This window comes from Mauremys mutica, chromosome 8 (assembly GCF_020497125.1).
Source record: "Mauremys mutica isolate MM-2020 ecotype Southern chromosome 8, ASM2049712v1, whole genome shotgun sequence".
Lineage (NCBI taxonomy): Eukaryota > Metazoa > Chordata > Testudines > Geoemydidae > Mauremys > Mauremys mutica.
The window spans coordinates 13649433-13663967 of record NC_059079.1 but is presented as its reverse complement, the minus strand read 5'-3'; the positions used below and the strand labels follow the sequence as shown (position 1 = coordinate 13663967).

Genomic DNA, 14535 nt, shown 5'->3' with positions numbered 1-14535 from the left:
GCTTGTGAGGGATTTTTCAGTCCTGTAGACAGTGGCTTTCCCTTTCACTGTAGGTTTTCCAGCTACTTCACACTGGAGTAATTGAAACCATGAAAGGTCTATCAGTTCACTGTGATGTGGTTGTGTATGAACCTGTGTGCCCACATAACAAATCCAGGAGACTTAGCACTTCTGTATTCCCAGTGAAACCAGGAGATTGAGGAGACTGAAACAGGATTTTCAAAGGTTTAAATTTCATTCCTAGTTAAAATGGCTCTAAGGGGACATCTGATTTAGTTCTGCTCTCCCTGTTATCCATTTCACAGTGGTCCATATCCTCAAGGCACTATGGTTGCTATGGGGATCTGGTTTGCAAGCTCCTTGCCTGAAAGAGAACATGGGTTGGTATGAGGAGAGAATGGGCAAAGCATAGGGGCAGGGCATTCAGAACAGGGCCCATAATCTCTGTGGGCAACTTGGTTCATCAGTCCTTTCTCAGAAAAGCTCCCATGGACCTCAAAAAGGACCGAGTAACGACCTCAGTGCTGGCCTTTTGATAAGAAAGTGTTTATTGAGGCCTGGTCTACACACACAATAACTATTTCAGTTATGGGTGTTTTTTTTTTTAACTGATATCTTTAGATCAATGTGACCTCTAGTGTGGACACTGTTACTGTGGTATAAAGGTGTCTTATGACAATGTATCTTATTCCCCTTCCTCAATGGTAATAAGCTATACTGATATAATCACCTTTATGCTAATGTAACTGCATCCACGCTGTGTGTGTATGTGTACTGCTTTAACTACAACAGCAAAGTTAAACTGGTACATCTTCAGTGTGTAGACAAAGCTTGTTAGGGTCTGATCAAAAGTTCATTAAGGCCAAACTCCTGTTGATGTCAATGGGCTTTTGACTGGTCCCTTAAACACCTGCCCTTTTCTCTTTGTTGTGTTGCTGCATATTGCTTCATGGACAGGTCTGTGGAAAATGTACCAACCCTTGATTATCTGGCGGGGGGGGAGGCGGAAGTTTCATTTCCACTTAATCATGGGAGTTATGTAATACCATTTATTCCTGGGGAACTTCCAAAAAAAGTGTATTATCTAAGGCAAATATAGCAAGAGGAAATAAATTATAAATAAAAAGTGATTAGTGAACTTTTAAGTAGAAGGTCGAAAGGGTTTTTTTTGGACTACAGACTTTTTAAGCTTTCAGTGCTTGTATTCAGTTACAGAGTTATATCCCGCGATTATTTGTGCAGGTGGCTGCTGCTTCAAATCTGAAGAAGGTTTCTGCCTTTACAATAGGTACATTAACAGAGCTGCGTCAGAAAGCTCCTCACTGCAGTCTTCAGTGCTACCAGCCCGGGGCTTGTCGTATCCTGAGCAGGCTGGAAAGGGAAAGTTGCTCCAAAAACATGCGTAATTACAGCTGAAATGCTTGGGCAGGAATCTCAGGGGGGAGAGCAAACAAAGCTTGGGAGTAAAACAGATGAAACTGAAAATTTAATTTAAAAAAAGGCCACACATGGAAAAGGTGAACTGGTTTCAATTTCATTTCCAAAAGCTTCTGCATTCACCTTTTCTTTTTTTTTCCCCCCAATGTATATGAAGTTTTGTGAATGTCAAAATGTGGACTCATGGAATTGCAGGGATGTTATAATGAATGTTGTATGACAAGTAGCCAGGGGTTATAGCTTACGCTGTTTTAGGGCCGTGTACTGAGATATTGAGGCCACTGTGGGAATAATGGGAATAATCCCATTAAATTTCAGCATATGTAACAATTGATGGAATAGACCTAATTCTGCCACCTCTCCTTGCACCCAACTCACATTGACCTCAATAGCAGGATCTGGTCCATAATTACAATAAAAAGTCTCTGAGTACTTGGGTTTGTTCATGGTTCCTATTTGTGTCAATGGGAGTACTGTTTCTCAAGGAGAGAATAGATTCCATTTACTCTTAAACCAGTTTAAAGAAGAGCTCCCAGGTTTCCTTGAAAGAATATAATTTGGGCTTTGTGGAATTCCTTCTTTCCCACCCCCACCACCTCTGCCCCCCAAATTATGAACTTAATCATGGGATTCGAATCCAGAGGCCTTATGTGGTCTCAGGCCCTTCCATTGGAATGACAAGTCATAGTCGAGCAATTTATACACAAACATGAACAAGTCATGATGAAGCAAAACTCAGTCCAAAATTCCATTGACCAATATAGTAAGCTACATTCACTGCATTTATAACTGAAAACATAATAATCTCCTCAGTATATTTTTCACACGGTGTATTTTCCATGAGTATTGGAGACATTGCAAACCCATTCTAAAACCATTTCCCCTTCTAGCTGGGACATCCAAGGTCAGCCATGTCATATCTGCCTATTTCTTCCAAACTTTCAGAGTTATAGAGGTGTCTTGTAAGATCTTGACACTTTGGGTTTTTACTGCATATCATATTTTATTTCTTGCTGTAGACCATCTAAAATGATGTCTTTGTTCCCATTCTTGTTGGGCTGCAGTTGGCTCCGGTTTAGCATTTATAATAACTTTTGTATTTACCCTGTCCAACACTGGCTGTCCTGCCCATCTGGCCCTGTGTTTCAGCACATGAATTTTATATACACCTGGGTAGTGTGTCTTGGATAAGGACTTTTAATTCTTATTAGTGCATTTTTATCCATTACAAAAATAAATGTGTACTTTAATATATAAGCCTTTTTTAAATATAGAACTGCAGGTAGAACTCCCAGGAGGAACAGCTGACTTTACTGCTTGATATTTTCTTCTTGCATAATTTTCTCTCTTTCTTTGTATGTGTTGTTTACCTCAGTAAATAGATAACAGTCACTTTTAGAGGCCCAGTCTTGCTCCCACTAAAATCAAGGGGAAAACTCCCATTCATATAATTTAGAACAAGACCTGGCACGTTAAGATTCCAATAGTAGAGTGAAGCCTTTTCTGCTTAGACTTTGAATCAGAAAGAGTTTGATGATGATCTGTCAAACCCGCCAGTGTGTGAGGATGATTTGCTATTTGTTTTAAATGTGTTTGCTACCAAGATCTTTTCTATATAACCAGCCCGGAAAGCCCACACAGGTAATCACTGTCAGGATCTGACCTTTTAACAGTGTTATACTTACAGATGTACCTCAAAATCTTGAAATTGTTCATTGCTGCTTTCCTGATAAATGCATTTGACCAGTAGGTGGAGACATAGTTTACCTTGGGCCGGCAGTTCCCAAATTATGGTTCATGTATCACAAAAAATGGTTGTGAAGTGAATGGATGGAACGTCAAGCTCAAGTACCACTAGTAAATTCCTGCCTTAGGCCTCAGCACTCCAGTGGGATTCTCTACACTAGTGGTTCTCAACCTGTTTTCATGTGTGGGCCCCTAAAATATTTCAAATGGAGGTGCCAGACCCCTTTGGAAATCTTAGACATAGTCTGTGGACCCCCAGGGGCCCGCAGTTCATAGGTTGAAAATCACTGCTCTACACCAAATCACAGTCTCATTCACTTCAGAAGGAATACACATGTGCATAAGGGTCATTAGTAGCACATCTCATTGGGGCCATAAACATTACAGGGATGTACATGCAGGAATTAAATATTCTTTCCTTCCAGGTTATGTGAAGCAGACTGCAAGTATCATGTGGGAAAACAGAGAGAGATTAATGTTGCTCAGAAAACGTGAATAACGAGCTGATTGCAAATAATGACACAGCAAGATTCATGTCTTGATCACAGCGTGCACTGCTTTCCCATTAGCACACCTCTAGGCTCTGTAGCAGATGATGGACTTGGCAGTCTGTCCGTGCTTAAGTTAAATTATGTCTCTACCTATTGGCTTAAATGCAATTAATAATAGTAGTGAAAAAAGGTGAAATGAAATGCCACCCCTTTTGTAAGCAGGAGGGACACGAGACCAGACTAACACAAACAGAAACAAAGCTTAGTGAGTTGTGTAGCAAAATCTGTTGTGAGTAGAAAATAAACTAAAGCCTGTATATTTTCATTAAAATCAACATATGGTATCATATGACGTTTTCCATAAACAATCAAACTGAATAGCGAGTGATGACTTTCTATAGGATTTGTAGGATTCTAAAGCAGGCTTATGACCCATATTAAATTGAGTGGGTTTTTAGAGTCATTTTTATCCCTATTCATTTCTGTAGGTCTTTTCCATAAGAGAAGTGGAACTGCTAATTGATTTGAATGGGGAGTTCTATTTAAAATGTGGATGGTAAAATTTGGCCACTTGTTAATGAAGTCAGATCAATTTCCATGTAGACAAGGGCAAAGAGAGGTCTACTGGACTGCTGGAAACCAAAGGAATAACAATTAAAAGAAGCAGACATTAAAATACGGAGCTAAAGCGATTTCATTTACTTTCAATAAGACACAAATACTAGTAATTTAGGCTGAGATTTCCATAGGAGTCTAAAGGAGTTAGGCATCCAGATTCATTGGGAGTTGGGCAGACTGCTTTCGAAATCGCAGCCTTAGGGCCCAATCCAACACCCACTGAAGTCAACAGGATCCTTTCTATTGACTTCAGTAGGCATTGGCTCAGGCCCCTCAATTTTTTTTTACAGTTGATAAAAATCCCGCTGGTTTCATTGCAGTTTAAGCTCCTTGATAAGGCTGGTATGGTAGGATTCCCTGTGTTTGACATGGGGGAGGCACCTTAATGCTCAAGTCTTCTTATAAATATTTATTTTCTAAATGAGCCATACTCAGACTATTTCACATTAGCAGCAGCAGCCAGGGCTAGTGCTTTCCTTGTCTGAAATGGCAATTCTTCTTTAAGAGCTGGGGAAAGTCTCAATAGGGGCCCACCTTAGTCTAATCTGGATTTTATCCAACCTTCAAAATCTGAAGAAATATTGTAAACCAAATAAGTTTTATACATTCCCAAGCCCGGCCATTAATTACTCTAAAAGGAACCCCTGTCACTTACATGTAACCCAAATATTTATACTCTGTGTCCTGACTGAGGAATCAGATACACCACGCCGCCCCACCGTATTATTCAAAGATCTTTTTCAACTATTAGGCTAGCACCCGAATGCGGTGAAACTTTAAAAACCTCCATGGGGTCTGAGCATCGTAGACTCTAAAGCAAATACAGGGCAGAATACTTGTAGCAACGGCTCAAGTAGCAATTCCTGACATTTAGCTGAGATGCCTATGATGGGAAATATAATTCTTGATGACTTGTGATGTCTAGGGAGAGCAAAGAGTAAAGATTCTTCCAAGGATTTAAAAAAAAAAAACCTTCAAAAAAAAAAAAAGACTGTTTAATTTAGTGCACAGGTGAAGCTTTGGCTGGGAAGATCAGAGCTTCATGGCTGGGTCACCCCAGTAACACCTCCCACATGACTTTATCAATGGGTGGCCAATGAAAGCTTATCCTGTTTTTTTGTTTTTTTTTAAATCTGCACAAGTGCTAGCTTTTCAAAGACTCCAAGTTTCAAAGCATTGAACCCAACACAGAATCCTTTCTTCAGCCTTTGATTTTATGCATGTTGGAAGCTGGTCAGTGAGTGCACGGTTTTTTGTTTTTTTTTCCTATAGGTTGTTAGCATTCCCAGGAGGTATTGAAAATGAATTGATTGTTGGGAAAAGGCATTAATAAAGAGGGGAAGAGATGTCTCTCCTCGATGCTAGATTTCAAAACCTGATTAGCCTCCAGGATAATGTGCTTTATTAAATATAAAGGCAAATACATTTAAACCCTTTACTGAAATATCTTAGTGTAGGACACCAGCAGTGAGGGGTTAGAAAGTCGCTTTGACTTCCTCCCAACAAAAGCAACATAATTTTTCACTGCACAGCACCACGGAGTCCTGCAGTGCCTAACTGAATTCATTAATATCCACACCTGCTTCATGCTGCATTTAGCAGAGGCTCGATCCAGCTTCAAATGAAGTCAACGGCTAAACTCCCATTGGTTTTAATGGTCCGGGATCAGGCCTCAAGAGATTTCTATTATGTTCATGGGTTGGAGCAGAGCCCTGTTGGGGAGCAGAGCATATCTAGTTCAGGGTGTGTGGTTGAATTTCATTGTTTTGTTATTACACCCAAAACTCTTTATATGACCACAGGCTAGAAAGATGGTCCTGCAGTTAAGAGACTGGACTAGGAATCCAAAAAAACTGGATTCATTTCCCAGCTCTGCCAAAACGCTCTGTGTGACCTTGGGCAAATCCCTTAATTGCTCTATGCCTCAGTTTCCCTATAGGTAAAATGGGGACAATAGCACTTCCCTACTTCACAGGGATCTGGTGAGGATAAATCTGTGTGTGAATGCCTCAGGGCCAGGCTACACTACAGTGCTACATCTGCACAGTGTCGCTGTAGCGCGTCCAGTGAAGATGCGCTGTGCCGATGGGAGGCTGCTCTCCTGTCGGTATAATTACTGCATCTTGGTGAGAAGCGTGAGCCATGTCGGTGGGAGAGCCTCTCCTGCAGATGTAGTGCCGGTGTGGACTGTGCGAAACTTGCATCACTTTGGGGTTGGGGAGAGGCTTTTTCATACCCTTGAGCGACATAAGTCAGATTGACTTAACCCTTGGATAGTAGTGAAATGGTACTTTCTTGAAGCATTACAGTAAAGTCTGCCTGCCATTATCTAGGTGTCCAGAAGGGAACTGTCAGTACTAAAGAGGATGTGATCCCTTTGCGCTGCAGCGGTATTAGAGGACAGGTTTATTCATGCCAACCTTTCCCATGGAACTGAAAGCATAGGTCTCACCCCCCTTTACCCCATCTTCCCCCCTCCCATCGGCCAGGGGCAAGGGGGCCGATGCTGGGGCTGCAGCTGGGGAGGGTGTCGGGGGCTGGGAGCGGTGCTGCAGCCAGGGGCCGAGGCTAGAGGTGGGGGCGGGAGCTGGGCTGCAGTTGGGGCTGGCACCTGGGCCGGTGTCCAGGTGCAGCTCCGCTCCTGGCTTTGCCCCCAGCCTCGGCCCTGGCCCGGGAACAAAGATGTGGCCAGCATGAGAGGCTGGGGCTGGTGCGAGGCCGGGAGCTGAGCTGAGCCACGCCAGAGCTGGGGACAGTGCCAGGTGCAGGGCCGGGGAGTCGGTTATGTGGCTGGGAGCGGGAGTGGAGTGGGGAGGGGCTGGATGGCACTCCCTCCCAGCCACTGTGGGGGCTGGCATGGCCCTGCCCTGCCCACGCTATACCCCCCCCCGTTTGTTCCTCCATGCCCTTCTGTGGTGGGAGGGGGCGCCCCACACTTTGGGGATTGCTGGCATAGAGGAACATGAGCCATGAACAGAAGCACCAGGATAAATAGCTACCAGAGATCATTTTAGGATGGAGTGATCATTCCATTAGTACAATCTATTGCCTACTACATGGATCAACCAATCGCCTTGGTATGGACTTACCACCTCTCCCCTGCTTTCTAAGGGCTGCCTCTTTGACTGTCATTACTTTCTAAACACTCTGAGGGCTTCTGCCATTGTCTTCTAGTGATATTAAGGGATCATGGAGGATGGTAGCTTTTAAATGGTGGGTGCCTTAAAATGTTGTCCAGATCTTGAATTTGGATACACAAATCAGTTCATAAGGACACAGTGTGTACGTTTATGGGAAAGTGTCAATATGAGCATCCAAAATGAAAAATGTGGATGTCTTATTAAGATGCCACAGTGGAAAATTGGACTTTTTATTTTCCTTATGGCACTAGTACAGGAAAAATCATGGGGCCAAACTTTGCTCTCTTGCTATAACTTGATTGATTTAACTCCATTGTTTCACCCTCCATGACACTCGCCTTCTCTTTCTGATAGACAAGTGCAACCTCTCTAATCTGGAAGTCTTTAACTCTCTGGTGAATATTCCAGTGTAAATGAAAGCAGAATCAGGAACATCTCTGCAAGGAACCCTCAAGGGACCTTTCCTTTTGTTCCTTTACTGTGTTCTTTTTCATCCATAGCATCTTCAGTAAAATCCATTCTCCAAATAGCTTCTGGTACTAGTACAGGCTTCCCTATGTTGCAGTCTCAGTGCTAACCATTGCCAGAAAGCATGTGAAGTGCCTGAAAATGTGAGTGGTGACAGTCACTTAGGCCTGGTCTACACTACGCGTTTAAACCGGTTTTAGGAGCATTAAACCGATTTAACGCCACACCCGTCCACACTAAGAGGCCCTTTATATCGGTATAAAGGGCTCTTTAAACCGGTTTCTGTACTCCTCCCTAACGAGAGGAGTAGCGCTAATATCGGTATTACCATATCGGATTAGGGTTAGTGTGGCCGCAGATCGACGGTATTGGCCTCCGGGCGGTATCCCACAGTGCACCACTGACCGCTCTGGACAGCAATCTGAACTCGGATGCAGTGGCCAGGTAGACAGGAAAAGCCCCGCGAACTTTTGAATATTTCCTGTTTGTCCAGCGTGGAGCTCCGATCAGCACGTGTGGCGATGCAGTTAAAAATCAAAAGAAAGAAAGAGCTCCCGCATGGACCATGCGGACGTGATCGCTGTAAGGGCAAGCAAATCTGTTCTATCAGCGCTCCATTACAGAAGACGAATTAAAAAACATTTTTTAAAAATCTCCAGACAGACGCCATAGCAGGGACTCAGCGCACTGCTGCGTGACAAGCATAATGGAAAGCCAAGGAATCAAATGGACACTCATGGACTGGAGGACTCAAGCTATCCCACAGTTCCTGCAGTCTCTCTGAAAAGCATTTGCATTCTTGGCTGAGTTCCAAATGCTTCTAGGGTCAAACACAGTGTCCGCGGTGGGTCAGGGCATAGCTCGGCAATTTACGCACCCCCCCACCCACCCCCAGAAGTGAAAGGGAAAACAATCCTCTCTTGACTCTTTTACATGTCACCCTATCTTTACTGAATGCTGCAGATAGACGCGATGCTGCAGCACTGAACACCAACATCCTTGCTCCCCCCCCCCTCCCCCCGCTATGGGTGGCTGATGGTGCAAAACGACTGGTACCCGTCCTCATCATCAGCCTATTGGCACATGGGGCAGTGCAAAAGGGCTGGTAACCATGCTGACTAGCATCCGTCAGGTCGATCAAGGGCGCCTGGCCCTAATTTTTCCTGGTAGATGGTACAGTATGGCTGATAACCATCGTCATCATAGCAACAGGGGGCTGAGCTCCGTCAGTCCCCACCCTTCATGTGTAAAAAAAAGATTCAATTGCCCCTGGACTAGCAGAGGGATGCTGGGCTCCTCTCCTCCACACTCCTTACTGTCCTGTCTGGACTATCATAGCAGCTGGAGGCTGCCTTCCACTCAATTCTCACTAACAAGTCAGTGTGTCTTATTCCTGCATTCTTTATTACTTCATCACACAAGTGGGGGGACAATGCTACGGTAGCCCAGGAAGGCTGGGGGAAGAACGGAATCAACAGGTGGGGTTGTTGCAGGAGCATCTCCTGTGAATAGCATACAGCTCATAATTTCTGCAGGATCTGACACAGAGCAGCTGTGCTCTCTGATACAGTGGTTCTCTAGTACACTTGCCCATATTCTAGGCAGGACTGATTCTATTTTTAGATAACAAAAAGGAGGGATTGACTCAGGGAGTCATTCCCAATTTTGGCTTTTGCGCCCCTGGCTAAGAGCAGCCAGGGGCACTTATGACAGCAGCAAATGGTGCAAAACGACTGGTAGCCATGATCATCTTTTTACCAATTTATGGATTGGTAGATGGTGCAGTATGGCTGGTAACCATCTCTGCTGTCATGCAAAAGCAAAAGCATGCTGCTGTGTAGTGCTGCTGAATCGCCTCTGTCAGCGGCATCTAGTACACATATGGTGACAGTCACAAAAGGCAAAACAGGCTCCATGATTGCCATGCTATGGTATCTGCCAGGGCAATCCAGGGAAAAAAGGCGCGAAATGCTTGTCTGCCGTTGCTTTCCCAGCGGAAGGAGTGACTGACGACATTTACCCAGAACCACCCGCGACAATGATTTTTGCCCCATCAGGCACTGGGATCTCAACCCGGAAATTGCAAGGGGCGGGGGAGGCTGCGGGAACTATGGGATAGCTACGGAATAGCTACCCACAGTGCAACGCTCCAGAAGTCGATGCTAGCCTCGGACCGTGGACGCACACCACCGATTTAATGTGTTTAGTGTGGCTGCGCGCACTCGATTTTATACAATCTGTTTTACAAAACCGGTTTATGCAAATTCGGAATAGTCCTGTAGTGTAGACGTACTCTTAGACAATCTGTGCTCAGAGAGATAATCTTTTCAAAGATGGGCCATCTTTAGCAGGGTATCTGGCAGCACATTCTTTATTACAAGAGTGGTGCCTTCTGTCACTTGGCTAATAACCTTTGAAAGAACAGCCTCTAGCCCACAGTCTAGAGTATATTATGTCTTCTAAGCAATATCCGTTGAGCTATTGAGGGTATGTTTATGCTTCTCCTGTAAAAAAGAAAAAAAGGAAAAAGAAATGAAGGGAATCTGAGGTTACTGTTTTGCTGGAAAAATGTCAAGACTCTATTGGCAATATCCCACTAAACCACAAGTTTATAGGAGAGAAAACAAAACCATTGGATTTTTCTAAACTATATCTATGTGCATTTTAGGAAAATATACACAATGTATGCCACTTATGCTCTTATTATAGCTGTGGCAATCAAACATATGATTGAACACACAGAAATACTACAACCTCATGCTGTTCAATGAATGAAGGGAAAACAAATCTTTATTATTTCTGGGTTCATATAGTACACAGGAACACTATTGTTCTTTCTTTCTTTCATTCTTTCTTTCAGATGTGTTTCATTGTCTGTGGGAACATATGTTTTACAGACTTGTCATGTGAATGCTATTAAAAAGAGGAACTGGAGAAATAACAATAAGCCATGTAACTGTGGTATGTCTACTCCCCAAGTTCAACTGTTATGCTGCAACAGAGTTAGCTTTTCTGGTGCGATTTTTCATCAGGCTACTCTGGATCTTTAAAGAAGGCTATTAATATCATATTGCCAGCTTAAGAGATACCTTTCAGAACCAAAGTGGCTAGGTTTCAAAACTCTTAGAGAGTGGAATGAAGATGAGCTGGATCCACATGAGATGTCCAATTTTATTTGCAAAGCCTGAGATGAGCTGACAAGAGGAATAGTTCTGAGACATTTATTCACGATTTCATTAGTGTGTTGGAAAACCGACAGCCCATTGCAGGCAGCCTGGATCTCTGTGCGTTTAATATTACCAGCTCCTTATATTCTTATAGAAAATCACACACACAATAACCCGGAACACTGTGCCAAATTGTGGTCTTGGCTATATTTGAGAAACTGAGAACAGAATTCAGCTCTGTGTGTGTGTGTGTGTGTGTGAGAGAGAGAGACCTTTTTCAGAGTTATACATTTCACATTGTGAATCTTTTATTTAAGGCAATCAGCAAAAAGTAATAACTATGGATTAGAAAAATCTGTTAAAACAGAATGAAGGAACTCCAAAACAGATTACAAAACGTAAGCACCTTAACTTGTTTACACACAAATTGAAACCATTTTTAAAATGAGCCTTTGATTTTACCTTTCTGGACAAAATCCTTCACTAATTACAGAGTAGCTGTTTATGACAGCAGTAAAACTTTGCTCTAGGCAAATCAAGTGAAAACCAGGAAGCAACATTTCTTAATTTAAGAGAAAAAAATCTGATAATTTTAAAGTTGTAGGAGTGTAAACAAGAACTCAGACATTTAATCCAGTTAGTGGTCAATAAATATTCCATGACACTTTTTGCAGCAGTAGGGTGAGCAGTCCTGGTGTTTTAGCCAAATGCCAACTTGGATAATTACATTTTGCTTACCTAAATGCTATCCCCTGTAGTTTCAGTCAAACATTGTTTTTTGTTGCTGTTTGCGTCATGTCCCAAACTGTTAAGTAGTGTTGCTGCATTGTTAAATTGTTTTTTGTTGTACCTCAATGGGGCTATTATTTCAGAGACGGAAGAAGATTTTCCTATATGTGTAGTTGTAAATCACTTTGAAAGGGTTACAAAGAGCTTTTGGATCAAGTGTATTGATCCTGCTGTTATTGAAGTCAACAGCAAAACACTTGGTGAAACCGAGGCACATAGATGTGTTAAGTGGCCTGCCCATACTCATCCAGGATCAGCGACAGAACTATGAAAGATTCCCAATTCTCTACTCTAACTTCTAGACAAGGGATCGGCAACGTTTGGCATGCAGCCCACCAGGGTAAGCCCCCTGGAGGGCCGAGCCAGTTTGTTTACCTGGCATGTCCGCAGGTTTGGCCGATCGCAGCTCCCTCAGCCCACGCTGCTTCCCACAGCCCCCATTGGCCTGGAGCGGTGAACTGTGGCCAGTGGGAGCTGCGATTGGCTGAACCTGCAGACGTGGCAAGTAAACAAACTGACCCGGCCCACCAGGGGGCTTACCCTGGCAGGCCGCGGGCCAAACATTGCCGATCCCTGTTCTAGACAATGCTACATTCCTCTGAAATAGCATTATTATTGTTATTATTGAATTATACAATTCTAAGTTTTATTAGCTTGTATTAGAACCAGTTTCTATTGGTCTGTGACCATATATTGTACATCTGGTTTGAAGTTCCAGCTACAGTGTGCAATTAAGGTCTTTAAAACAGTGTTTTAAAAAGGTATTTCTCATGGTTGCAGCCAATAGGATCTGATGCGGTTTCATCAGCTATTGTAGATGGTTGGATACATGCTGTGTTTGACTGGCATTCAAAAAGTGTTCAAAGAAAGATTGTGCTAATGATGTTTATATCCTTTGTCCACATTGGCCAGGCAAACTATGTTGGAACCCCTTTAAGACACAGAGGTATATTAACCGTGGAAATGCAGCCTTGTTTTGTTTTTTAAACACTGTATCGAAGCCAGTGTAGATAGGGCTTGGCCTGGTCAATATGGCAGGAAAAGCATGACCTGATATTTGATAATTTGAGTTTGTTTATTCAATAACTCCTCCTACAGCCCTGCTGAACTCAGCTTCCATCATGTCATAGAGACATTTTGGTGCTCTGGTCACAGCACCAGGCACTCTGTGGGGAATAGTATCATATTATTTTCCATGCCTTCTTGCAGTGATGCTGTTGGCATTCATTCCTGTAAGTTAATATTTGCAGTGCGCAAGGCTTCAACTGGGACCATGCAGCATGTACATCTGATAACCATAGCAGAATAGGTACTTTCCCCCCGGAGAAACTCAGTAAAACAGTTCCCAACACTATGCACTTTGGAGATGGATTAGGAAAAAAAGAAAAGCATCATCGAAGTTGTGGTGCATTGTGTTTTGTGGAGTTCTTGGGGAGGGCTCTTTGTTGCTTTTTGTTCGTATGTGTCCATGTTACTGATTTTTTTTTCTTTTGTGTTGTTCTCTGTTGTTTGTCTTTTCTCTCCCCCAGCCAGTCTGCCCTTTCTGATCATTGAAACGAGCACAATCCAGCCGTACCAAAGGGGGTTTTACTGCAACGACGAGAGCATCAAGTACCCTTTGAAAACGGGCGAGACGATTAACGACGCTGTGCTGTGTGCTGCAGGGATTCTCATTGCCATCCTTGCGGTAAGTAGAATCGGTCACACTCTTCTGCCCCTCTCTGACAGGACTGTGTGTTTGTGTCATCTCCTAGGCAGGTAATGCCAACAGAGCCCTATTGACACTCCCAGACAGCGTGCCAATCAACACAAAAAGACTGTTCTAAATTAATTGCTGAGCACAGATTTTCTAAGGATTGGGAGTTAGGACTGTGCCTGGAACAAGTTAAAAAAAAATCTTCTCAACAGCAACAAGGACAAGATGGTATTGGTAATAGGATATGAAGCCTTTCACCTCTGGGTCAGTTGTTCAAAATCAGTCCAGGTTAGTGACTGAAACTCATTACCAGCCAAAGACAGTCTGGTGTCCCTGGTGAAATTAACCCGTTAATAATTTGGTGGGTAGCTGAGGGTTGATTTGCTTCATTTGTGGCAGAAGAGCTCCCCATTTCAAATACCATTATACTAATGAGCACTGACCTGTATGCAGACAGTTGAAGCAGAGAAACTAGAAGGCCTAAGGTCTGCTCCAACACCTATTGAAACCAGGCAGCTTTTCTGTTGACTTTTAAATGGAAATGGATGGGGACTGATGAGATTGGCCTACTGTCCCTATGCAAGAAGCCCTTTCCATATCAGATTATCAGCATAGGGAAGCATCATCCTATTGATGTGCCTTTACTGAGTATATGAGGCATAAATTTCCAGTGCTGTTAATCATCTTCCACAATACGCACAACAATCTGCAGTCATATGCAAATGAAAACTTACAGCAGGAAGAGTAAGATTACTTCTGAAGCAAGTAAACAAGTCTTGCAAACTTTACAATATAAGATAGAGTTCACGTTTCAGGAAGCATGCTCCTTACCAGCTAAAGGATTTAGTGCCAATAAGGATTTGGCATGTTGTGTCCACATTTGAGTGATTGCTGTGGTATTTACATGTTCCACATTTCATGCAGTTTTTAAAAAGAGGTTGTGCCTTTGCAGCCAACGGCTGCATGGAAAAGTTTTGGAGGCA

The 14535-nt window shown here is 43.2% G+C and overlaps 1 protein-coding gene across 1 annotated transcript in view; it reads left to right on the top strand.

Moving 5' to 3' along the window:
• Positions 1-14535, top strand: part of PLPP3 (phospholipid phosphatase 3) — a 72827-nt gene that overhangs the window by 25000 nt on the left and 33292 nt on the right. Inside the window, exon 2 of the mRNA XM_045027540.1 lies at positions 13386-13543. Within this exon, the coding sequence (XP_044883475.1) occupies positions 13386-13543 (158 nt within the window). The remainder of the gene's footprint in view (positions 1-13385; positions 13544-14535) is intronic.